Source organism: Siphateles boraxobius, unplaced genomic scaffold (assembly GCF_051911475.1).
Source record: "Siphateles boraxobius isolate OS27281-9 unplaced genomic scaffold, OSU_SipBor_1 22, whole genome shotgun sequence".
Taxonomy (NCBI): domain Eukaryota; kingdom Metazoa; phylum Chordata; class Actinopteri; order Cypriniformes; family Leuciscidae; genus Siphateles; species Siphateles boraxobius.
In genome coordinates, this window is record NW_027508833.1 from 28,127,008 (window position 1) to 28,154,092 (window position 27,085).

General features: G+C 36.3%; 1 protein-coding gene across 1 annotated transcript in view; it reads left to right on the forward strand.

Moving 5' to 3' along the window:
* The window catches only part of ttc27 (tetratricopeptide repeat domain 27), a 107,136-nt gene that overhangs the window by 23,423 nt on the left and 56,628 nt on the right, over window positions 1-27,085 (forward strand). Inside the window, exons 6-9 of the mRNA XM_077239467.1 lie at window positions 7,429-7,593; window positions 7,792-7,931; window positions 9,265-9,377; window positions 13,129-13,195. Coding sequence (XP_077095582.1) covers window positions 7,429-7,593; window positions 7,792-7,931; window positions 9,265-9,377; window positions 13,129-13,195 — 485 coding nt within the window. The remainder of the gene's footprint in view (window positions 1-7,428; window positions 7,594-7,791; window positions 7,932-9,264; window positions 9,378-13,128; window positions 13,196-27,085) is intronic.

The window sequence follows — 27,085 nt, forward strand, 5'->3', positions numbered from 1 at the left end:
TGTTTCTTTTTTCTTTATGTATCATGGGTCTTTTTGGGCCTGATATCTCTTGGAATGTAATGTTTGAACTTACTTAAGATTAGAGTGTGGGCTTTTTTAAAAAACTGGAATCCAGAGTGTCTAAAAGGATTTCAGATTTCTTCACAGCTCAGATCCTGACGTCACTTCAGCTGCTTCAGACGCTCTTTAGTGGAGAAATGACACAGCTGTCAGCTCTTATTAAGTGGGTCTTCTTTAGAGAATCTGATGTCAACTAGGGGTTGACGTGGAGATTCAGGCTGTGTTTTTTGCAGTAGTGTGTGCGTGTGTTCATATCTCTGTGGTTAAATTGACGCCGTCAGTATGATGATGTCAGCACTTCATGTTTGTGTGTGAAATAGAGACGCAGTGACATGCCAAAGGTGGAGTAATGAGGTTTCCCAAAGTTTGTGATCAGAGTGTTTTTGTGGGGTTTTGCTTTCTGCAGATTAAACGTCCTCACAATGATGTGAAAAGTGATCATACATTATAGTACCCTCCCAACGGTCCCCATGGAAACCACTTAACATGACCACCAAAATTAACAACAGTAGAGGTGTATCATTTGACCCAATAACCTTAACATAATACAAAACACATCAAAGAAATGTTATGCCAATTTTGGGATATTTAAGTGTGCCATTTGAAAATGCTATTAAATGTGCATTTCCCTTTGGCCTCATATAATGCTTCGGTTCATTTGTTTATCGTTTCAGAAGGATTTGAGTTTTTAGGTACAGGATTTCACACTCCTCAGGATTATGTCATCTCTGACATAACTTGACACCCTTGTGTCAGACAGACCTCTTTCAACACAGTCAGATTTAATAATCTCTCTATAATAATGTGTATATTTATTTACACCACCGTTCAAAAAGTTTGGGGTCAGCATGATTCTTTTGTGGGTTTTTGAAATGCATTTATTCAGCAAAGATGTGTTAAATTGGTCAAAAAGTGATGGCAAGTAAATGCTGTTCTTTTGAACTTTCTGTTTATTAAAGAATCAAGAGAATATTTTCCTCAAAAATATTAAGCAGCACAACTGTTTTCAACATTGATAAAATAACAATGAAAATAAATGTTCCCTGAGTACCAAGTCAGCATATTAGAATGATTTCTGAAGGATCATGTGACACTGAAGACTGTAGTGGGTGCTTGAAAATTCATCACAGGAATAAATTACATTTAATATAAGTAACTGGTGTGTAATAGGATATTATTTAATATAAGTAATGGGTGTGTAATATGATATTCTTTAAAGTACTTGGTGTGTAATAGGATATTATTTAATATAAGTAATGGGTGTGTAATATGATATTCTTTAAAGTACTATGTAATTGCCATAATTTGCCAAAAATATATACGGAAATAAACCGAGCAGTTAAAAGAGGGTCCTCCTCGCACCATTGGTTTTCGAACCCTAATTATTCAATATCATGGCATGATATAAGTACAAAAGTCTGAAAATCTGGGAAGGGGGACAAAGCAAATGCTAAGACATAAAAAGAGAAGAAAATCAAATAATATATATAATAATGATTTTAATTATTTTCCCCCCTCAATGGAATTGCTGATAATTTGCAATAATGTTTTTTAGTAATACAAAAAATAGATATAGAAGCATTTTCACTAATGCTCTTGGACTTTTGGACACCTCTGTCTCAAAGATTTGACTGGCAGTCATTCAGTTGCTCCGATAATGAAAATGTCTCTTCAGCTGTGGAAAAAGATTCTGTGACAAATCTTTGACTCTGATATGCTGCTAAGTTTATATTTATGCATTTAAGTATTAAAGTGCTATGAATTACAATGTTTTTTTTGTACATGTTGATGACATTTAAAAGGTTTGAGCATCAAACATGAGGAAACGATTTCCTTTTACTTTGTGTGAACTGAAGCATTCATTATAGACGCCCATGAAATGGTTTCTGAGGGGAAAAAAGGGAGTCAATGATTGCATTGCTTTAGTGGCAGGATATAGACCCGTTCCTCTGAAGAGTTTTGGTTGTTAATGTGGATTCACCAGGGAATCGTGGATTAAATGATGAGCTCTGCAGCAAAGCAGCATCTTAATTGGGTTCCTGTGCCTTCGGAATGAGTTTCCTGCGCTGCCTTTTAATCAGACACGCATCAGCTATGCCCCAATTTAGATAATCAGCATAGATGTTCAGATGCAATATTTACAAGAGGATACAGTCGATAATTCTGTCTTGTGTTGGTGAGTGGATCTGCTTCAAAAGACCTCAACATCATGCCTGTCTCAAGTGGCATGCTAGGCTTTTATTTGCAGAATGAATTTATTATTGAATTTATTTGAATGAATTTATTTATTTCCAGAGAATTGTGGTGAAATTAGGGGATCGCCAGGGTATCACGTCAGCCGACTCATTGACTGCTTGGCCTCAGAGGCATTTCAGAGTGTTTTAAACTGAAATAACATGCAGTTAAATGTCAGAGCATGGACATCCCTTATATAAGTTTAGTAATAGTGTAGGACTAAGACATAAAGCTAGTCCTTTTTTTTAATAATCATTCTTTAATTTGTAGTATAGCTTAGGCCTGTTGTTTTCAAGTTATGAGAACCCATATTTTAGTGGAGAATTTAAATCTCACGTCGGCCAAATTGAACCTGGCATTTAGACAAAACATGTTAGAACCTATGTTCTATACAGTTTGCTCTCCTTATTTGACTGAGTTCGATCAGCTTTTTTGCATACCAAGATGTTCCTGAAGGTACATTTTCGTGCCTAAACGCAAGATTTGAATGACTATTTCAAACTGTTCCGCACACAGCTGTCATATGACATTACGGGGAAGTTGAATGGACAATTTAATTGTAACTTTTTGTCCTTTTTGAGAGACTAGTTGTGACAATCATCACAAACCAGCTCCTTTTGTGTTCCACAGAAGGAGAGTAGATGATATCTTTAATTTTTAGGTGAATTATTCCTTCAGTAGTACTTAACAGCAGTATTGTTCAAAATCAAGTTTTTAATGTTGTTCCTATGTCTATGTGGTGTTTTTAATGTTTTAAGACAAACCATGTGCAAATTTGTAAGTCAACACCAATGCTGAGTATTTTCTCCTTAAAACGGCAATGGAAAAAAAAAGTCTCAAACGCGGTTTGAAATTGGTGGTGTTTTTTGCGTCACAAAGTATCTTGTAACCCATCATGTTAATTTGCCGGTGGGCTTTAGGATATCATCATAACTATGCTGCGAAGCAGTGGAGTCTCAAGAAAAGCCAGGTTCCCCGTCTCTCCTTTTTGGTTACTTTATTTGGAACACCTTAGTCGTTGTCCATCTCTTATGTTATGTGTCCCTTGACTCCTAGACATTTATATTAGGGACAGTAACACTGGTATATTTTTCTGTTGATATGAAAAATTGGGTACATTTAGCAATATAGGGGTTGAATTGTGTATATGATGTATAAATTATGATGTTATGATTAACTACTGTATATATGCCTTTCTCCACTGACGTTGTGAGTTGTTCAAAGCATTTCTAAAGCCCTATTCGGATGGGATTAGTTTTCCAGGGGGTCGTTAGAAAAATTGACTCTTTCAAAGACATACTTTGCAATTTTAATCCCGTCCGAATCTGCCAAGTCTTTGTTTTTCTCACACAACCTCTGTAAAAATAAAAAAAAGTGCAAATTACTTACTGTGCTGATGTTGTATTATCCTAACGCTTCTCCTCATGTGTTTTTGACCTACCTGAGCTACCTTCTGTGCACCAATCTTCAGCATGCTTTAAGTTTCGATATTGATGTAATATGTATCTGACGAAAAAACAACTTCTTTATTATAAACAGCCACTGCTATAAAATTAAAAGTTTTAAAATCATCTCAACAAATAATCGAGTAAAAGACATATACGTGACATGCACACACAGCACATGACTATCTGTAACGGCCATGTCTAGAAAACACACACTCTCACTTCTGCAATAAACACGGTGATGTTAGTCCTGTCCGAATCGGTACATGAAATCACAGACGTCAAGTGATAAGAATTGTAACTTAAACGTCATTTAGAAAACCGGTCCCATCTGAATAAGGCTTAAGGATACAGTTTTTTTTTTAGATGGCAGCTGTCGGACTCTGAGATGGTGAGCGGGAACATGGTTTGTGTAACATTAGCAACACATTATTTATTGTTTGATAATATGATTAGCATTTTGCTTGACTACATTTATTATCGTTATGTGTCTGTTGTAGAGTGTGATATATAAAACGCATTACCATTCTGATGCATCGACTTGTATACGACCCTGTATGAGTGAGTGGAGACGGGGCTCATTTGCATATTCATGTTAAATGATGACAGAGCGATTCCTTTCATTTTTAACTGGTTCTGCTCAGTCGGCTTCAGATTTATATTTGTGGAGCATTTTAGGAGAAAACAGCATTTTGACGTGTGGGAAACTTTGTATTCTGTAGTTACTCTGTAACTGCTTTGTTGATCAGGAAAAACCTTTCTTTTACATGAGTGTTTTGCCCTTCATGCATATACACACACACACACACACACACACACACACACACACACACATATATCTACACACACACACACACACACATATATATCTACACACACAGATTCTTTCAGCCTCCGGGCATCAATTTGCTGCAGCAATGGCTAAACAATCTAAACAATCAACACATCTGCCTCTCAAACCCTCTGGACTGTTAAATTCATTTCTCAAATATATAATATATATATATATATATATATATATATATATATATTGTTTTGTCCTTAATCTATAGCTGGCTGAGCTGTGTGGAAGGTAATGTCTGAAATATCTGGTTTGCAATTGCTTTCTAACTTTAACCAGCAAGGTCAGCTTATGGACTGGGCCAATGGGACTAGAGTCCCGGTACTTCTTGCTACCAGGGGCCTCAAGCATAGAAAACCTAGATATAAATGACCTGGGATGTAAAATTGAAAGGTTTGTGCTTGAATGCATGTGATTTTTGTTGTTGCCACATGTGAAACAAACAAGGTGATATGTGATCATGACGACTCCTCAGCATCACTACCTAATTGCAGCTAGTCGTGGTTCGTTATGCTTTTGCAATGTACAGTATAACATTTATGCAACTTTATATCTTGCAAATGCAAGTTTATATTGTATTTCATTAGTACATCACTCACGGAGGGCCTTGCATGAACATAATCCATCCTTGCTGACTAGATGACGTTATAGAGTTCCTAATGGCAGGAATTGGTACTCCCACAAACAGAATCTGTTACTGAAAGATCTGTTGCAGCTGAAAGGCCAAACAAGCTTGAACTGAAACATGGTATTTATATTAAATCTAGAAAGTGTCTTGTACTCGCATGCGATCTGAGATTACATGTGGAATCTTCACTGATATCTGAAGACCTTATTAAATGTAGGTTCTCAAAGCCAGTATGATGTCTAAATCCCCATCCCCCAATTTATTCAACCTTCAAATTGTTCAAATTTATTGTATTGTGGGAAAACAGGCATCGCCGTGTGTTTTATTCAGTGTAAATAAGTAAAAAATGATGTTCTTCAAAGATTTATTCAATCTGAATAAAAGTACATTGTCTGATAGTGTGTTTACCCTAGCTGTCATTAGCACCCACAGGATACAAAGTACTTTTGCATTTCAAAAAGTTAAAATTATCAGAAAAGGAGAAAAGATTTCTCAGAACAATAAGGTCAAATTTCACTTCAGAGCTCAGGCTTAACCACTAGATGAGATTTCAATAGGGTTTATGTTTCGGGCAAATTTGTCTGAGCAGTTTATATATTTATCACTGACTTTGAAGTCAATGAAGCATTTTATTAGTTGGTAAATAATAAAGGTGAATAATTTTTAATCAGCGTTTACATTCAGTCAGTTACATGGGTGACTGGATATTGGAGCAGGTCTTTCATCATTGTGGTTAGTAAATGTCAAGCTTGCACTGGGATTTCACTGGTCTACTGAAGATTTAAACGCAGGTTTGTAGGTGACCACTTTCATGAGGGTGTCTGTAGGGAACTGATTTGGTGGCCTTTTTTTAATATTAAGTAGCAAAGGTTTAGTGGTGTTCAGTAGGGCTGTCAATCAACTAAAAAATGAGTTGCATGATGTGTTGATTTTATTTAATTTAGCCATGGACATCTTTGTTATAGAGTCTGCATATTGGTTAAATGTGTTAATTTAACTATTGTTATTATTAAAATAATGTGTTCGCTCTGAATACATTAGACTTTAAACAAACCAGAACAATTAATTAAATATTAAGTAATAAATATTTTTTTAGTGTTAAGTACAGTTAATTGCACATTATTTGCATTTTATTATTATTTTTTTTATTAATTGCTGTTAAGAAACCTTAATAAAATGACATCATTTTATTTGTATTTATCATTTATTATATATTTATGTAATCAGTTGAATTTATTTAACATTATTTAAAAAAGAATTCAGAGTGAATCTCCATCTAGAAATAAAATATCATCTCTTATCATATCTGTACCCAATTAGTCATTGCTTTCGCTTTCTAGAATAAAACCTCAAATACTGTTGATTTTTATTTTTTTCTCCCTCTTAGCCCACAGGCAGATATGCTTATTCTTTAATGACAGGCTTTCATGACATTTGAAGAAGTGACATTGAAAAGTAGGCTGCATGTATGATTAATTCAAAATTAGGATTTCTGCTATTTTAGTCAGTATACTCAAGGCTCACTGTGATATTTTTATGACTGCCTTTCTTGCTGCTTATTTTTTTGTTAACATGAGATAGTCGCTGTTTGTGTCTCATCTCCTTGTGTGAGCAGAACAAAGAGAAGCGCTCATTTCTTACCCTTCACAGATACATGTGCGTGACTTGCCCGTGAATGATTTGGAGGTCTGTTAGTATATGAGAGGAAAGGTGCGGCTTTTCCATGTTAAATGAGCTTTAATGTGCAATGAGTGGACTTTAAAACACTCAGATATTCACACAGATCATGCTGAAGGTCACATTAAGTGTTCAAGCTGAGCTTTATGAAGGGTTTAGCGTTCACATTTTTATACATGCAGTATTGCTGAAAGTGAATATACAGCTGTGGACTGTGGGCTCAATTATCACTACTTTATTCATTCATTTAGTTAGATTTCCTTTATCGTTTTTACTTTATTCTATTCTTCTTACTTCTCCGTTCTTCTTTTGTTGTTATTTATTCCTCTTAATTTCTGCTGCTTTTCATTCTTCATCCTTTTTTCATCTTTCTTCCTTACTACCTCATTTGTACTTCCTCTTTCCTTCCTTCCTTTCCCTTTTTCCCTTCCTTTCCCTTCTTTCCTTTCCCCCTCCCTTATATGTGGCAATTTAGTAAATGTTGAATGTGTAAAAGTGTAGATGTTGCCTCTCATGACCTGGTCCTATCTCTGTTTCTGTAGTGTGTGAATGTGAGGAGCTGTTCACCAACAACACACACAGGAGCCTGGCCATTCAGTTCCACCTGGAGTGCAGTTATACCTGCCTGACCTACTACGAGTATCGCAGGGCCAAAGAACACTTGCACACAGCCCGCGATCTGTCAGGACTTGATGTTAACATGACAGGTAGGCAATATAACTAGAAGAAAAATGATGATTCTGTGCAGGTGATTGAAGGATGGATATACGGCAATGCGTGACGGAAGTAATTGGAAGATGGAATGAATGAACGAATGGATGGAAAATATGGATTACCTAGCACTGTGAATGAGGAAAGAATTGATGGAATGCATGAATGATTAAATAAATGTTTGTCTCCCTCAGGTGCCCTAGGGAAGAGAACTCGTTTTCAGGAGAACTTCCTTGCTCAACTCATCTTAGATGTCAAACGGAAGGACAACTCGCCTGTTTTTAATTCTGATAGTCTCTCCCTCACACCAACACCTAAAGAACTCTTACCAAAGGTACATGGGAGTGTCTAAAATTAGCTTTTGTTATGAATTGTCATGACATTTGTGGTTAATTGACAAATCTACAGGCCATAAACTATTTAATTTTATTTAATTGAAATTTAGTATTTTATAATTTATAATCCGCTCAGGTCATTGTCACCAGAGCATCATATGCATGATGGGTATATGTAATTTGAGTTTTTCTTTATTTGACAATTCATGTCATTTGAATTACTTGCAGTGAGGGTCAGAATATTATTAAAATTCGACTTTTTATGTTGCCGTTTCTACTAATATTCCACTAAAATTGGGTGAATAACTTCTATCAACTTTCAAAAGTCAATTTCAACTCTCCTTTGGCTCTTGTCTTGTGCTCATTTTGGCCCCATGGTATGTAAATACCTGTCACAGTCCTTTTGGGGGCAAGAATTGTGCATTACTCTTCCCATCCATCAGGGGGCGACGTTTATTTTACTTCTGACAGCAGACATGACATTGAGCTGCAGTGAAGGTCGTGAAAAATATATTTTATGCAGATTTCCATCTGTCCCATTCTTTCCCGTCTCCTCTCACCCTGAGGCAGTGCTTTACTTTTATTGCACATTTTTGGACGGCAGTTGAGTTTTATCTAGTGTTTGGCTGATCTTTGCAGTGGCAGTGTGGTGTCTTTTATTATCTGCTTTGGCTGCAAATGACAAATTGGGGACAGACAAAGATTTTACAGAAAATTCCCGGACCTTATCTCTGTTTCCCCTTAGCTGGGCTCGTTTTAAAAGTCCAGTAAATCATTTTTTCCAGGATTGCTTGAGTTTTTGGATTAAATGTGATAAGATCAGTATTGCTTACGAACTCTGAGCTGATAGCTCTCCACTAGGTCTTTATCGTTTGTCTCTGTGATCGCTTTTCAGGTAAAGTATACTGGCGTTAGCGGTCTTCATTTCATGGGAATAGAATGTAAATGTCAACAAATTAGGTTTTAAATGGGCTAAAGCAGAGGACCATGCTCATTTGCGTATGCCCCGCCCCAGCTAATAAGTATCAATACTGACTATGATTGATTTTTTTTTTTTTTATCCATGAGCTAACATCATTTGCTCATTTGAGGTAATATTTCAGGAAATAACCCTTCTAAAGGGATTATAAAGAGCTAAATGTTTGTTTAATGATTAGAATGTAAAATTCGACAGGAGAATGGGCTTTATAAATGCGGTTCATAATACAATACTAAATATGTCATTTTGCCTCTCCTCTTTCGCTCATCTTAAGTGTTATCTGTGTTTGTCATACCTCTAGCATTTTTAAGGTCTGTTTAGGATCTGCTCTGATTCTCATCATGTGTTTATAGGATCATCAGCTGGGTGATGATACAGTCCTGAACCAGATTAACCTGGCAGAGCCATCTGAACATGACCTCCCAGACCTCAGCGCTGAGGAACAGGCTCTTATACTGGCCACATGGTGAGTGTCTCAGTCGATTTGAGTCGGTCCTGTTTGAATTGTGACTGTGGTAACAGTAGGGGCACTCTAAAGTGACAACAGTGATCGATCATGAAATGCAATAATCGCTTTTCACTTAAAAAAAATAAAATGCTCTAATGACTTTAAACAGATACACAAAGTGACCTCATTTCTGGATGTACCTTGCGGTCCAATTCACCAGGCTGCAATTTGTATCAATCTTGTTCATGGGGACTTTCACTCTTGTGCTTCATCAGCGCTCAATATTTTGACGTTCCTCCTTTTAAGAGATGGTAGACGGTCCTCAACACAATGATAAAAGTTTTCAGAGTAGTTTTTTTAATAAAATGTATAATTTATTTATAAATAAATGTATAAATTTATTTTTGTATTAAATTATGGCTTTTTATATTTTCTACTTTCTTTAGTGTGTAATGTTGCTGTTTGAGCATGAAAAAGGGCTGTAAAGTTACAAAGCATAAAGTCTACTCAAAAGGGAGTTATTCTCTATATCAGTAAGCACTGATAAGTTTCTGAACTCCATTAAAAACGTCTCAATTAGTCTTGTTTTCTTCCGGGAACGTACACTTCACAATATTAATAATTTCAATAATTTCCGCTTAATTTATATGCAAAAAAGGGGCAAGGCCTGCTTGAGTTGTGTTAGTAGTATGTTGAAACTCGCTGTTATGGTGAGGGCCGTGGCATTTCTGAAACCTCTTCAATGCGGGTGACCAATCATAACACACTGGTCCGGCTGACCAATCAGAGGACATTGCACTTTTCAGATGAAGGGGCTTCATAGAGACAGAAACTAAAAAGAGTATTACTGACAGACTGGGAAGAGAGGTGTTGCAACAATGTAAAATGTGTGAAGAATAATGAAGAAAAAAGAAGAATTTTTTTTGAACATTCAAGTATGAAAACCTAGTGGACTCCAAAAACAAAATTAAAACTTTAAAGAAAAGGGCATAATAGGTCTCCTTTAAAGAAATATTTTTTTTTAAATAAAAGTTAACAGTAAAATAGTAACAAATGTTTTTATTTTTAATCACCACTCCTTCAGTTTTATAAAAATTTAGTTTATTGAATACACATATGAATATGAGGGTAGCAAGGTTGTTCAAATTTAAGCCCAAGCCAAAACGCTTTACGAGTATGACTTAAACAGGTCTTCTGGCTGAAAATGTGCTTATTCATACAGACAAAAATCCAAGGAATACGTATCTTCTGTCTCCTTATCCTTGAGATAAATGTTATAAGCTGTAGTATTTTTGTTCCAGTCGACATTTAATCATGTTCGGGATGTGTAAATCATTATTTAGGCATGATTCATCTTGGTAACTTTGAAGTGTTGTGTCAGGCCTCTGTTTGGCAGAATATTGTATGTTTTTAAAAAACAAAAAATTGTGGCCAAGTGCACATTGAGAGTGGTCATCCACCCCCATCTTAGCCCCGGGAGGAGGTGCGGGGTTCTCCTACACTGCTCTCTAATTATCGTTTTACCAGCCTGTGCATCCTGTTCATTGTAGAAAGGTCGTCATCTTGCCCGACTGGCTGCTAGGAGACAAATTGCAGGCGTGGAATAATTAGCAGGGCGTAATTATGCAGGCCAGGGACCTTAATTGGGCTGCATGATGGTTGAAGGTGAATTATGGGCCGTCAGTGGTGCAGTCAAGCAAAACCACACGTACGGTTTAACTGTGTTCTGTTGGATTGCGAACAGTCTGCTGTACATTTATTATCCTCTGTTAACGTAAGGACTATGATGCAAATGAGAGAGTCAGACGGTTGCAGCTCGAGGAAAGTAGCTGAAGTTACCTAGAATATTGTACTATGCTATAATAATGGGGTTAAATAATTGAACTGCTGATTATGTTTGAGATGTGGCACCTCATATTTATACTTTTGACTTTTGTGACAACTATTGATTTGTTTTAATTCCTCTTAATGAAATACATGGAGTGAAAATGCATACATGGTTCACAAAATGCATGGGTCGTTTTCTCCACCCCCCCCCCCCTATCAAAGGAAAAAAGAAATATTTCACAAAGAAAATTAAGCCTGTGTTTAAGACCTATTTTTGTATTGTAACTTTACTTTCATGAGAATTAAAGGGATAGTTCACCGAAAAATGAAAATGATCCCATGATTTACTCACCCTCAAGCTGTCCTAGGTGTATATGATTTACTTCTTTTAGACAAACTTATAAACATATAGATATTTCGAACATATAGATAAAAAAAAAAGAAAATCAAAATCGATTAAAAAAATCATTGCTCTTCCAAGCTTTATAATCGTAGTGAATGGCGGTCCTGTTTTTGAAGTAAAAAAAAAAGTTTATCCATTCATCATAAAAGTAATCCATATGAACCCAGTGGGTTAATAAAGGCCTTCTATAGCAAATCGATGGGTTGGTTTTTGTAAGAAAAATATACATATTTAAAACTTTCTAAACTAAAATAACTAGCTTCCGTCAAACGGCCTATGCAAGTCGACTTGCGGCAAAAGAGTAACCCCTGACGCAATGTATGATGTAGGAGTAGCGTAAGCTTTTACGCCTTTCGCTGTTCAAACAAATAAGAAGAGGATCTTGAGTTTGTTGGCCAGTTCTATATTGAAATCCTCAGACATCTTTTTTTTTTTTAAATCCTAATTTCGTGAATGGTGTTTTGTTTTGCTCTATCCTCTGTGCTTCCGCGTTCATCAATACGTCATTCGTCAGGTCCATTAAATAAGGAAATATCCATTAAATATGTATATTTTTCTTACGCGAATGCATCACTTTGCTTCAGAAGGCCTTTATTAACCCACCAGAGCCGTGTGGAGTACCTTTATGATGCATGGATGCACTTTTTTGGGCTTCAAAATCTCAACGCCCATTCACTGCCATTATAAAGCTTGGAAGAGCCAGGACATTTTTATTAACTCTGATTGTATTGGTCTGAAAGAAGAAAGTCATATACATCTACAGTAGGATGGCTTAAGGGTGAGTAAAGTGACTAACCCTTTAAGCATGTTCCCCATAATTTACCGTTACGTATTATCTCCTTACTGTAATATAAGCACAAAAAAAGCAATTGGTCTGTATGTTGAAGAAAAAATATTTTAATTCAATTTAGCACAGCACATACTGCAGTACCATTACATACAGTCATTTTTCTGTACTAATCTATCTATGTACTACTTTATCAATTTATTATACAACTTAAGGTTATTTATTTTTCACTCCACTAAACAAATGCTTTTAATAGACTACTTATATTACTGGAGTCTAATATAAATTAGATGATCTTACATAGATGGTACTTGGTTTTTATAAATTTCTTATTGTAAAACTTTTTTTTTTTAAATGAACAAATTACTAAAGATAATGAGAGAATTTTTCTTCTGATTGTGGATTCATGAGATAAAATCAGCAGCAATGTTAATATGGTAATATATTTTTGTTGAGGTTATAGCAAGATATGATTATCCAGCAAGTACCGCACAACTAAAAAGGCACTCACTGGTCGTACAGTAATATTTATGCAGTGAAATATACATTTCTCTCTCACTGTTCTCAAATGCCTGAAAGCTGAAGGAATAAAGGATGAGACATGCAAGCTTTCTGTTTTGCATTGTCATCATTATGAGGGACATTTAAAAAAAATATATAATGAATTGTGTCCTTGACCTGTGAACTAAAAGAAACTTGGGCATATTTTATATGCAGATTTTTTTGAATGATTGTGTTTTTTTGCTTTGCAGCATAGACTTTCAGAAGAATAATCCTGTTCACAAGCTAAATGATGAGGAGCTCCTGGCTTTCACGACGGTAAGACGCACTGTTTTCTTTTTTTCTCTCACAGCCATGGTACAGTTGACACATCTCAGACACATGTCAGTACACGCAGTTGTATTTTCAGTCTGACAGACTGTATGTGAACAGGTTTCTCTCATTTGGTCACAGTTTAGCATCTATAATGTGTCTGTTACACTAACAAATGCAAATGGATGAAATGGTCTTATGGTTGCCTCTGTTACTCTTCTCAGAACAGTGTAAAAAGAAATGAGGGGCCGTGCTCTGGTAAAATCTTCCACGTACAGTTCTGCTCATAAGGCGTTACATATCCCTTGCAAAATCTTTTTTTTTTTTCAATTTAGAACTACACAGACTTTAACAAATATTTACATATAAATTTACATTCAAATTTTAGTTAAGTTCACAAAAATAAATGGATTTACACTTGTATTTTAAAAATACATTTACATTCGGTTTAAATTTTTTTTTTGCATACTCTTTCTAAGCTTAATCTTTGATATTGCATAAAAAAGGCAAATACATTTTCCTGTCCTAGTCTGGTTGAAATAAAGGATGAGGAAAGGATTTCCAAAATGCATAACTTGCTTAGGAGCCATTAATTTTCCCCCAGTGGAATGGGGGAAAATGTTCTTTCAGCAAAAATGAAGAATGCTGTCATGCGAGAGATGAAAACGTGAGATGCGAGAGCATCGGTTAAAGACTTCCGTCTAGCGCATGTTTACATTTTAAAAACAAGTGGAACAAGCGCAGTGTAATTAAAAAACACGCTCTATGTGAATGGCTCCTTTTATAGTGGATAATTTTTGTGAAAAATTTGCTTAATGTGCATAAACTTCCTTTTTTTTCTCTTAAACAAATGGAATATTCTGATGTTTTATTTATTTTATTTAGCGTAAATTAAATTTGCAACTTGGGTGGAAACAGCTAATGGCAGTTTGTGCCATTTTGCAATAGTGGTGTATATGAGTATTTGGTTTGCTGCCTGCTGTTCTTAAAAATCCTATAAATTCTTTAATTTTCCCCAACATGCATTGCGAATTTGTGTTTTTCTCCACTTTTGTAAAGTTTCATCACTCTGGACATTTATGGGCTCATACAACAAAGCCCAAAAGTCATAATAGGTGTTGTCTCCTCATGAATTTAAGAACCAAGAGTATTAAATCAGGGTTCTTGCGAATCCTTAAAGTCTTAAATTAGATTTTTAAAATATAAGGCCATAAAAAGTCTTATAAAGTCTTATTTTTACTTATGAAAGGTCTTAAATTTTAGATGACACTTCGACTTAGACATATATCTAAATGTTTTCCAAATCAAAACTATCTAATTAACGTACGTATTATTTTTTATTATTCTATCTTTGTGGATTTGCTTGTTCACGTGACAATTTGCATCACATTCGCGGAAGCATAACGTCTGTCTCCTGCATGCGAGAGAGGAGAGAAGAAAGTTGGCAAATGTCAGTTCAGTCGTAAGTTCATTCTTTATGTGCGTAGGGGTGTGCGATGTGTATTGTCTATTATGATATTGTAACCATAACGATGTATGAGGCACTGTGAGCTGACATCGCATTTGTCTCTCTTGTGCTTTCACTGCGTGATGTGTGCAGTTATAGGTATGTCCCCAAATTAGTTTTTGTCTTATATTTATATTATATTATGTTCTTATCTTAGAATATATCATCAGTGTGATATTTATGTTAAACAATAGTTAAATTAAAAATAAATTAACATTGTGAGTTACTTTTTAGACACCATATTGTCAATATTGTTTGTTTTCCCTTTATTTCGCCGACTAGAATTTCAAAGTGAAACCGTAGCAGAGTCTCAATGCAACAGACACCGATGATTTCTTGACTGAAATCCGTGTTTTGAACGAGTCATTTTAACGATTCAATGAACAATCACTTGTTTCTTTCCCGAATGAATCAGCGGGTTTGAACAAATTGGTTGAATGAATGACTACCTCAACTCGCTTATTAAGACAGTGACTTTCCGCCGACTACTGGCGGTTTTAGTTTCATATTTAAAGTACCCTTTAATTTAAACGTTAAAATTAGAAATCATTTCATATTTAAATATTGAATATTTATTTAAAAAATAAAAACGATCTCATAGTATGGAGTGTAAATATTAATGCCACTTCTGATGCCACTTCTGTGTCACCTCTGCACTGCAAAGATGGATTTTGATTGAATTAATGATTTAATTTGACTGGTAACGGTGGTACTGTATAATTGTGTAATTAAGTATTATTGTATAAATAAGTATAATTACTGTATAATTTAATTTGAATGTTAGTATTTGACATAAAAGGTGATGCATAACTCTAAATAAGTTTAGAAAAAATGTCCATATATAGGTGAAAATGCCCCTGCAAGTCAATTTAAGGTGGCAAATATTGCACATTAATTAATCATTTCTGTCACTGCTGTGAACTGACCACTACATAGAATATGAAAAATATAAATATCTTCGTGAGTCTGCTGTCAACAACAGGCCTATACCAGCCATTGCACAGCACAAAAACACAAATCAGTAAAATATCATCTAATTATTATCAACAAAATGTTGTAAATATCGAGATATATTTTTGTCAATATTGCACACCCCTAATGTACGGTATTAATTTTGATTTCTTCAGGTCTTAAAAATGTCTTAAAAAGACTTAAATTTGACTTTAAAAAGTGTGCAGGAACCCTGATTAAATGCAGTATAGTTTATCACAATATGCTAATTTTTTGAGAAGGACCTGTAAATGAACAAAGTTCATTATTTTCCAGAATGTAATGATAAAAATTAAACTTTCATATATTTTAGATGCATTGCACACCAACTGAAATATTTCAGGTCTTTTATTGTTTTAATACTGATGATTTTGGCATACAGCTCATGAAAACCCAAAATTCCTGTCTCAAAAAATTAGCATATCATGAAAAGGGTCTCTAAACGAGCTATTAACCTAATCATCTGAATCAACTAATTAACTCTATACACCTGCAAAAGATTCCCGAGGCTTTTAAAAACTCCCAGCCTGTTTCATTACTCAAAACCGCAATCATGGGTAAGACTGCCGACCTGACTGCTGTCCAGAAGGCCATCATTGACACCCTCAAGCAAGAGGGTAAGACACAGAAAGAAATTTCTGAACAAATAGGCTGTTCCCAGAGTGCCGTATCAAGGCACCTCAGTGGGAAGTCTGTGGGAAGGCAAAAGTGTGGCAAAAAACGCTGAACAACGAGAAGAGGCGACCGGACCCTGAGGAAGATTGTGGAGAAGGACCGATTCCAGACCTTGGGGGACCTGCGGAAGCAGTGGACTGAGTCTGGAGTAGAAACATCCAGAGCCACCGTGCACAGGCGTGTGCAGGAAATGGGCTACAGGTGCCGCATTCCCCAGGTCAAGCCACTTTTGAACCAGAAACAGCGGCAGAAGCGCCTGACCTGGACTGTTGCTCAGTTTTGCATGTCATTCGGAAATCAAGGTGCCAGAGTCTGGAGGAAGACTGGGGAGAAGGAAATGCCAAAATGCCTGAAGTCCAGTGTCAATTACCCACAGTGAGTGATGGTCTGGGGTGCCATGTCAGCTGCTGGTGTTGGTCCACTGTGTTTTATCAAGGGCAGGGTCAATGCAGCTAGCTATCAGGAGATTTTGGAGCACTTCATGCTTCCATCTGCTGAAAAGCTTTATGGAGATGAAGATTTCATTTTTCAGCACGACCTGGCACCTGCTCACAGTGCCGAAAGCACTGGTAAATGGTTTACTGACCATGGTATTACTGTGCTCAATTGGCCTGCCAACTCTCCTGACCTGAACCCCATAGAGAATCTGTGGGATATTGTGAAGAGAAAGTTGAGAGACGCAAGACCCAACACTCTGGATGAGCTTAAGGCTGCTATCGAAGCATCCTGGGCCTCCATAACACCTCAGCAGTGCCACAGGCTGATTGCCTCCATGCCACGCCGCATTGAAGCAGTCATTTCTGCAAAAGGATTCCCGACCAAGTATTGACTAATGAGTGCATAACTGAACATAATTATTTGAAGGTTGACTTTTTTTTTTGTATTAAAAACACCTCTTTTATTGGTCGGATGAAATATGCTAATTTTTTGAGACAGGAATTTTGGGTTTTCATTAGCTGTATGCCAAAATCATCAGTATTAAAACAATAAAAGACCTGAAATATTTCAGTTGGTGTGCAATGAATCTAAAATATATGAAAGTTTAATTTTTATCATTAGATTCTGGAAAATAATGAACTTTATCACAATATGCTAATTTTTTGAGAAGGACCTGTATGCTATTATTTTGTAGAACATATTCAAATATATGCAAATCTTTGTAGACAAAATAAAACCATTATATTTTTTTTAACTCTAATCTTAAGCTACAGGGGTATGTTAACGTCTGAGCTCAGCTGTACAAGTCTCTTTCTGACATCTGTGTGCTGTTGAGGATTTGACTTCCAGACTTTGTCAGAAAGAGGGGAGATTTATTATTTTGACGTCTTTATATTTTCAAGTGTAGCCGTTTTTGACAGCCTGGGTGAGAATGATGGACAGATTGAAAACTGCCCATTTCCTTTCAGCTCATTCACTCAAAACTCACATTACAGGAAAGTGAAAAGCCAGGTCAGGTTTGAGCAGAGCAAATCTCACTGAGCTAATGAAGCCACTTCTCTGCCGCCAGGCCATATTGTCTTCCCGATAATCTTTAAGCCACTTCCTGGTAATTTAATTAGTTCAATGTTTCAGCCACAGCCACACACAAACAATTTGGGAAGGTACCCCGAAAGTCACTACTCTTAATCTGTTGCAAGCTTCCCACCATTAACATGTGAAAACAACAATCTTTTTAGCAAACACCATCAACTAAAGCATCACATACTACATGTTCTGCTTAATCGCTATGTACCAGTAAATTAAATAATGCCCTACGACAGAGACGCGCGTCTGTAAAAGCAGCCAAGTGCTCAATGCGACACTGTCTACATCTGCTGTGAACATCATTTTTAAGCACCAGCAAATTACAAAGAGTTTTTAAATCAACAACCTGTGCCCACCAACAGCTACAATTATTTATAGTCTGTTATTGCTGAGGACAGTTGTGTGTGTGTGATTTATATCCATTTACAAATGTCTCTGACAGCAGAATCAACCACTTGAGAATCACATGTGTGTCTTGCGCTATTGTGGGGGTGTGATGTTAAAGTGCTTGGGTGCAGATGATGATAACATGATACTTTTACTATGGGGTGAGTGAGGTAAACTACTACAGTATGTTTTAAGTAAGTTGACCACTAGGCATGGAGTAGTAAGAGGAGGTAAAACTAATATTCGTATTTTTTTAAGCATGTGTGCAGTCAGCTATAGAGTTTAAGAGACATGTCTTGTTAGGAAAAAAAAATGTGGGCAAGTTGTGCCGTGCCAAGGGGTGAGTTCAGTCAGTGCAGAAAATGTGAAAAATTATATTTCAAGTAACAGAAATGAGCGAAAAATAGTTTGCCTGTTCCTTGTCCTGTCATATTTGCTGAACATTTTCTCATTTCTTTAACTGGCCAGGAAAATGGCTAATTTTCAGACTTTTTTAATGTAGTTATTTATTTTTTCTTTAATGCTTTGAAGTAGTATTTCCTGTATTGTGAAAGCAAAGTGTACTCTGCCAATGCTTATATAAACACTGTATACATGTAGTTTATAAAAAACATTTATATAAATATTTTCTTGCATATATAAAAGCATATAAAATATATACAAATATATGTATGCCTTTCAGCATTTATAGAAATATTGATATAAAAAAAGAAATCAAACATACAAAAGGGATCTAAGATAAATTCATAATTTTCCAATTGATGTTTGGATGATTTTATTTATTTATTTTACTATATTTATTTATTATTATTATTATTGTTTTTTGTTTTTTTATTCATCTATTATATAAGATGATGTGTGCCCTTGAATGCTACGGTACTGAATGATTAACATATTCATGTACTGAGATTTATTTTGTTTGCTAAGGTAGCCTACTTAATAAAAAAATATATATTTTTTTGTTGCATATGTTTATATTTCATTGCCATGGTACACCATCTATAAACCATTGAATTGTCTTTGTCTTCTCCTGGTGTTTTTACACACATATAATCTGAATGTGTGCTTGTTTAACTGTCTAATGCTGCTTATTTAACAGTTATTTTAACATTTTCAAGGATGTGTTTCAGCTTGTAGTCCTCCTACGTTGTTTTCTTCTTTTGTAATTTATACTTGGGTTACTGCCCTACCCGTCTTCCCAGACTCCAAATATATTTGCATTCATTAGAAGTTGCCCTTCTCTGGCTCTCGGAGGACCTCGCCTGCCCCGCCTCGCCTCGCTGTTTAAAGCTTGATATCTTTATTTGTACGAGCAATAAAGTGAGTCCTCCGATCTTATGCGTTAGGCTGTTTGCACTTCTCTCTTAAACTCTCCCACGTTTTGGAATGAGGTCAGTTCTTTTCAAGTGTTTTTGTGTTATGGCCAATTGCAATTTTCCCCAAAGTATTAAGTGACTTTCCTAGACGGCTTTAACCTTGAGTGGACATGTTTCTATACTTTGACAAATACACACACCTGTTCTCATGGCCGCTGAGATGTTGGTGGTCTCTCCTTGAAGTTAAACCTCCTAATCAACACCTTTTAAGTTCACAGGCTTTTCAGGAACCCAATTATGTGTCATACTGTGAAATATGGGTCTCCATCTTTGGAACGTTTGACTGTCTGACAGCTTTAGCAAACAATTCTAAGCCAATTCGAATGTGTTAACACCCACTCCAAAGACGTCACCTTAATTAATCAGATATGCCAATCTCAGGTTTGCTTAAAGATACGAGGCTCTGACCGACAGGGCGGAGCAGTGTGATGGATTGGAAATGAGAAGTAAAGAGGGAAGAAGAAGGAAAAATGTGTCTCCAGGGTCTGACCCAGAGGTTTGCATCATATTCGGCAAAAGCTGTTAGTCAGATCCCTCTGGAAAAAGAATCCACACTTTGAGCAAAGAGTTCAAACAGCAGTTTCCTGTGCCTGATGGAGCTCTGCTTTCTGCATGAACTCTAGAGTCCATATTTTAAGCAGCTTGGAAACCAAATTAATTGGGTAGAATAGGCCTATGAGTCAGTTTGGGATGAGGACATCCTCTGCTTCTGGACATAATTCAAAAAAAAAAAATCACTGTAGTTGATGAATTTGTACTCATAAACACAAGAATGAGATGAACTGATGATTATATGGGTGGTTTTTCAGTATGGTTGGGAAAATTGAATCATTTCAACACTGTATGCAATACAATAGGAAACTCTAAGAAAATTAATCATATTTTGTCCAAAATTTCAGTCCGTGTCAGCTAGTTTGAATTTATTTTCCAAAGCCTGTTTTTTTCTTCTTCTCTGTAGTTGTCTAATTGGGTGATTTTTAGTTTTGATAGAATAAAAGAAGCAGTCTTCTGATTAGGTTATGGTTCATTTCAAAGGTTAAAAGTAGTAAGATTTTCAGAGCTGTAATAACCATGTTCATCAGTAGTCTGGTGTGTGCCAAGCTCTTTTCTGTACTGTTTTATTAAACTCCTTGTATGTCATTTCTAGATGTCGCAATGAGCTTCATTTTTAAATGATTAAGCTATACAGCATTTCCATTTTAACCTGCCTTATAGTACTGGCGCTATCCAAGAATAACCAGCGAGATGGAGCGTAACGAGGGGTGGGGACTATCATTTATATGTCAAGATTATTTATTTTAATCATGCTCAAAATGAAGTCTTTTCATGGAAACCAGGAAAGGGGATGTGTTCAGGGCTGAGTTAGCGCCTCTTTTTAAAGGGAATACTTTCATAGCCCAGCCGTTTAACACTCTTTCCTCTCACTTAATCATTTTGTGAAGGGTGGGAGGATGATAAAAATGTGTTGTCAGAAAATACATTGACGTACACGCCCTCAAAGGATGATTTGTTATTTTCGTGTTCACGGATATATATGTGTGTGTGTGTATATGAGAGCTCATTGTCATAACTCATTGCAGAAATGTCCCTTCGCCGAATGGCTGACTTTTGGTGGTGAGATCCTCTGGTTTTAATGATCAAGAGTCATTGATTGACCTCAAATACTGTTGCACATACAGCTGGTAATGATTGTATTGAATGAAACATTCTCACATTCACACGTGAAATGATAAATCATTTAGGACTTATTGTACATTACTAGGACTTTTGGGCATCAATAGGCATTTTCTGCATCGTACACATCCCTTATCCCATACACCAATGTTTATATGCTTCAAGAAATCAATCCGATGCCATGTTTGGCTGCGTTCCCAGATGCATATTAAGCCTGGTGCTGGATTTACACTGTTAATTGGCAAATCTGATTTGAAAAACCTTTTTTAGTTGACAGTATGTCCAGGGAAACTAGCTCTTTAAATGAGTTTGTTGAAATCAATAAAGCTTTTTTGCTTGTTTAAGTTTCAATTTCTGCCATTTTCATCATTTTAAAGGGAGTTTGCTCCAGACTGCTGTCTTATTTCTCTTCTTGATCCTTCCCCTAAACCGCTGGTCTTGGCCGTGGGAAGAGTAACATCATTCGCATCAAAATCCCCCCTCGTAAGTGCCAAACCTGCTTCAGTTTCAAAGAGCTCCTCATCTGAGATGAATCATAGAGGTTTTGAGGCTGTTCTGGTCTGATCTCTTTGGTTTGTGATGTCATGGGTGGTAGCATCTCTACTAGTTGCTGTCAAAATCGAGCCCAGCAATTTGCAAACCAACCTGTGCAGTTTGTACTTCCTCTATCTGTCAGCATTTTACCACTCTTTTGGCCACCAGACCACATGAGGTCACCTTCAGGGTGTGGCATTTCAGCTTGTGTAAGCGGTTTTGTTTACGATGATCATTGAACCCCCATCAGGGATCTCAATCCTTCCTACACTAGGTCAACGTAGTGATGGCATTATGTACTGTATGTAATGTGAGCTTGTGTTTGTTTGGTTGGATTGGGTCGTTTCCTCGCTGTTACCCATGAGGCTGATACTTGTGTTGATCTCACCGATGATCTCTGGCCAAGGGCAGTGCACTGTTGGCTGGACTGTGTGCCTAAATCCAGTGCAGCCGAGTGTGAACGCATTGGCTCTTCCAGGGCAGTGTGTCCTGTCAGATCTAAGGTGAACACCTGCAGTTTAACTCATAAATCTTTTGTTCACAGAGATGGGCGTCTCCATAGGGAAATGCCATGTCTGCAAATCTTGAGAATATTTCAGTCAACAGTGGCTAATTTGAGCCTGGACATGGGATGGGCATTTTGCTTGCTGTTCATGATGTCATTTTGTGTGGGGGTTTCAACCCAAGGGTTGATTTATTCATTTTTTATTTATTTTTATTTTAATTTTTTTGTCATAGGAAGACCACATTAACTTTTTACCATGCCTTTATTCAGTTTTGGCTACTATTCAAATTACTTTTATGTATAGATTTTGTTTTAGTCTTGTCCTAGACCTAGAATGTCAGTATTAACCTGAAATCTGTCACAAAAATATGAATTCTAGTAATTTCAATATGTGTGATCATGAATTCTATAAATTAATTTGTCATTACAACCACACAGAATTGTAATAAATTCTGCTCTAAAGTTAGTGAACTTGTTTGCGAAGGATACAGTAACGTCGTAGAAAAGCTTGAGATGAAATATTACACGTAACGTGAAGAAAACGGAGAAATCTGTTTTTGAGATGTGGTGGAAAAAATTACACTGTGGTGGGAAATTGTTAAAAAAACACTAAAGAACTCTCCTGTGAAATTTGTGAAATACTTTTTCCAGCAAGGATACATTACATTGATCAAAAGTAAAGATATTTATAATGTTACAAAATACTTCTATTTCAAATAAATGCTGTTCTGTAACTTTCTATTTATCCACAAATCCTGAAAACTGTGTCATGGTTTCTACAAAAATATTAATCAGCACAACTGTTTTCAGCATTGATGATATGTCAATGTTTTCAAATGTTCAATTGTTTCTTTAGCACCACATCAACATATTGGAATGATTTCTTAAGGATCATGTGACACTGAAGACTGAAATTTTGTTTTAGGAATGTTTATTTCCTGAAAGTGTACAGGGTTAAATAGTTGTAGAAACACCCTTCTACAGATTTGAGTTGGAATAAACGCATTATTTTCCCTCCCGTGTCTGTGCAGTGCGTTTATTTATGAGAAAACGGTATTAGGCTTAATTTCCCCTCCATTCTCTATAGTGACCTAGTCATGTTACATGTAACCACAGCCCAAATTTTCTGGTCATTTTCCTCAAACTACAGTCCATGTGATCTGAGTTTGTCCTTGTGTCTTCCTGAAGGTCAAAAGACCAGCTATGACGATACAGGCAGAGAACAAACAAGCTCTTTCCTTCCACTTTAGAGATTTACTTTATCTTTATCATGACGGATTGATTTTACCCGATGCTCAGTTTGATTCAACGCCTGTTCTCTCACAGCCACTGTTTTTCTCTTAGACATCATAAAATATGTAACAGTCAGTTCATTGAGGTCGTTTGCCAACAACCTTTCTATCTTCTGCTGTTGCTGGTCTCCACTGGCTGGTTGTGTGTGCAGGCATCTTTCCAGTCTACATGTGGATCCAGGAGTCTGCAGGCTGGTTAGATGGTTGTCACGTGCCCAGCAAACATCACATTTTTTTACTGTCCGCTTTTTATCTTTAAGAATTTGCTACACGCATGGAATGTCTACACATTTTGAATCATTTAGTGATGTATTGCATGAAGTGAAGTACATTTATGCATTTGGCAAGTGATGCTATCCAAAGCGGGATGCGACTCGTTTTCACGATTTACAAGCGACTTGTATTTCATTCAAGGTATACATTTGATCAGTTTGTGCATTGTTGCCATGCTCTACTGTTTGTGCTACAGGAATGCAGGCATTTTTAGTTGATGCTTTGTTTTTGTAAAGTACTATTTCTTTTAGGGGTGGGTGGTATGACAAATGTTTTTGTTTATCTATCGTATCTATCTTATTTATAATAGATTCAAATACAAATGCACCTTGTGGCATTGAAGAGCTATCAAAGATGCCTTTGTTGCAAGTCATATGCTAAAGTTTAATTTTATTCATGCAGATTCTCAGCACTGATCTGACATTGATTTGTTTGGTAATGATCCCAGAGAAATGACTTTCGCTGCTCGGATCTTGTGGGGGTGTGCCATCTGTAAAATGTCACCTGACAAGCAATTTCAAATACTTGTAATGCTGAATCCATCCAGAAGATCATAAATGTCAAAAAAAAAAAAAAAATACACTGCAGAGCATCTGTCTGGTCTCAATTTACAACAACCTTACCAGCAAAGAAATGAATGAACAGGTTGTCGCTTGTGGGCTAAATTGTTGTAATTTGAGGATTACCATGAAGATAGCATTGCTGCTGACATGGTGTTAAAATAATATAATATATATATATATATATATATATATATATATATATATATATATATATATATATATATATATATATATATAATGTAAATGATAGAAAGTGTTGTTACTGGACTGAACCAGATTTAAAACAACTATGTAACCTGCCATTTTCAGTTTCTGTTTATAGGGTGATAAAATATTATTTGGACCAAAGGTCTGTCTCTCATTTTGTTGATCATTTGGGATCTTCATGTGGCTCTTCATTCACTGAAGGGTTTATGTGTCTGAAGCACCTGCCGTAATCGGAATGATATCATGGTGGCGCAGACGTGCACTGGCTCAAGTAGTCTTATTGGCTTCAGGATGGTTTCAGGAAGGACTGGCTAGTTCAGGCTGAACTTGAGCTCTCAAATCTGTTTGGAAAGTGGAACCGTTCTGATTGAAAGCGGGTCGGCCGCTGGGGTTAATTTATAGCCGCGGCGTTTATGTGACTGTCTCACCATAAATCTTTTAGTTCCACAAGAGCCTAATGACTTTACCAGAGTCCTGGATTTGCATGTATATCTCTAAATAAATACATGTTGAATTAGGTCTTTGCAAAACTTTATTACAAGATTAAGTCATCGTCTGTTAAGAAAATAATTATTTTTGTTCAGTTTGAACTCTTACTGCTGAGTTTTCCATAAGGAGCTACAGGACTTCTCTCCAAATAAGATAAAGCACAGAAGGAAGAAAAGGAGTGTACCTTTCATCCAATAGAGAAGGACGTCGTCCCTCCAGTTTACCGGAGCTGTCCTGTCGCCTTTGAAGACTTTTATATTGTTCATTGCTCACCAGTCAACATGTTATTAAAGGGTTAGGAAATTTTTTTTTTCTTAATGGGATTTTTTGTGCTACGTCTAGTCTGATCAGCAACAAATTCTCTCTCTCTCTCTCTCTCTCTCTCTCTCTCTCTCTCTCTCTCTCTCTCTCTCTCTCTCTCTCTCTCTCTCTCTCTCTCTCTCTCTCTCTCTCTCTCTCTCTCTCTCTCTCTCTCTCTCTCTCTCTCTCTCTCTCTCTCGTTACGCTAGGGAAAAGAGGTCTCGGCAAGACCTCTTTTCCAACACTGTTCTGTTGCTCAGGGGTACATTTCAGACTGAAGACATATCTCACCAGCCTATTGCCAACACTGAGCTTGTGTACATATAGATCACGGTGATTTGGGATTTCAGTCTTTCTGAATTAGCTGTTGTTCACTGTTAAGGAAACTTGTCATATCCAAACACCTTGAGGTGCTTGAGTCATAGCAAAGATGGTGCACCTTCAAAGCCGATTATTCATGCTTTCATTGCCAGCTTAAGGACATCGACATTGGATTGGACCGTAACCTCACAGGTTGTCTGCTGTCCACCTTTAGTGTTCGTCATGGGTCTTTATTGTCAACATTGTTCACCAGAACAAATTTAAAAACTGAGGATTTTATGGTAGATTATCCAGCCTCTGACAGAAGCATGCTTTGACTGTTTAGTAAACTGCATTTAGGACAAAAGGAGCACATGTCTCACAAGCCATTGTGACATGACAGATTCATTCAGACGCAAGAGGACTTCAGGTTAACTTCCTTGAAAGCTTAAAAATCTTAAGTCATTTGCCTTTTGGGTGAATGATGCTGTGATCAAATGTGTTCGGAGGTCAGCACTCAAATGGTCTCAGTGCCAGTCAAAATTCAGAATTGAAGAATTAATTATTTTGTTTATCATAAATTATATTTTATACATGATTAGATTGTATATTGACAATATACACATGTATAACGAAATTAGGAAGTGCTTCTCTTGGTGCCGGAAAAATTATACAAGAAACAAAAACAATATTACATAAAGCACACATATTACAGTTCATGATGGTTATGGCTTTGGGAACTGAAACTGTCTTTTTGTCCTCGTTTTGATGGCCTGAAGGCAGGCATTATATAATATTTATAATTTTCGGTCCAACTTTAATTAAGTGGCTTTAAGTACTATGTACTTGCATCGAAAAATAAGTACAATGTACTTATTGTGTTCAGCTTGTATTGTAAAACACTTTTGCTGCTATTGAGATGTGATACGGGTAAGGTTAGGGTCAGGTGTGGTGGTATGGGTCGGTTTAAGGGTAGGTTAAGGTGTAAGGGAAGGGTCAACTGTGAAATTACAAATGTAATTACATGCAGGTATTTTCAAAATAAAAGTACAATGTAAAAACATGTATGTACACAATAAGTCTATTGTATCAAATCATTATTTCAATTTAAGTACATAGTACTTAAAGCCACTTAATATAAAATGGGACCTAATTTTCTATTGCTGACATTTTAAGCATCGATCTGTTGTTTGTAAGGCCTATAAATCTTCAATCAAGACCTGAAACTTCAGACAAGGGTTTGTCAAACCATCATTTAAAGTTTGTCCTGACATACCTTAATTTTCTATGCAAGTTATAC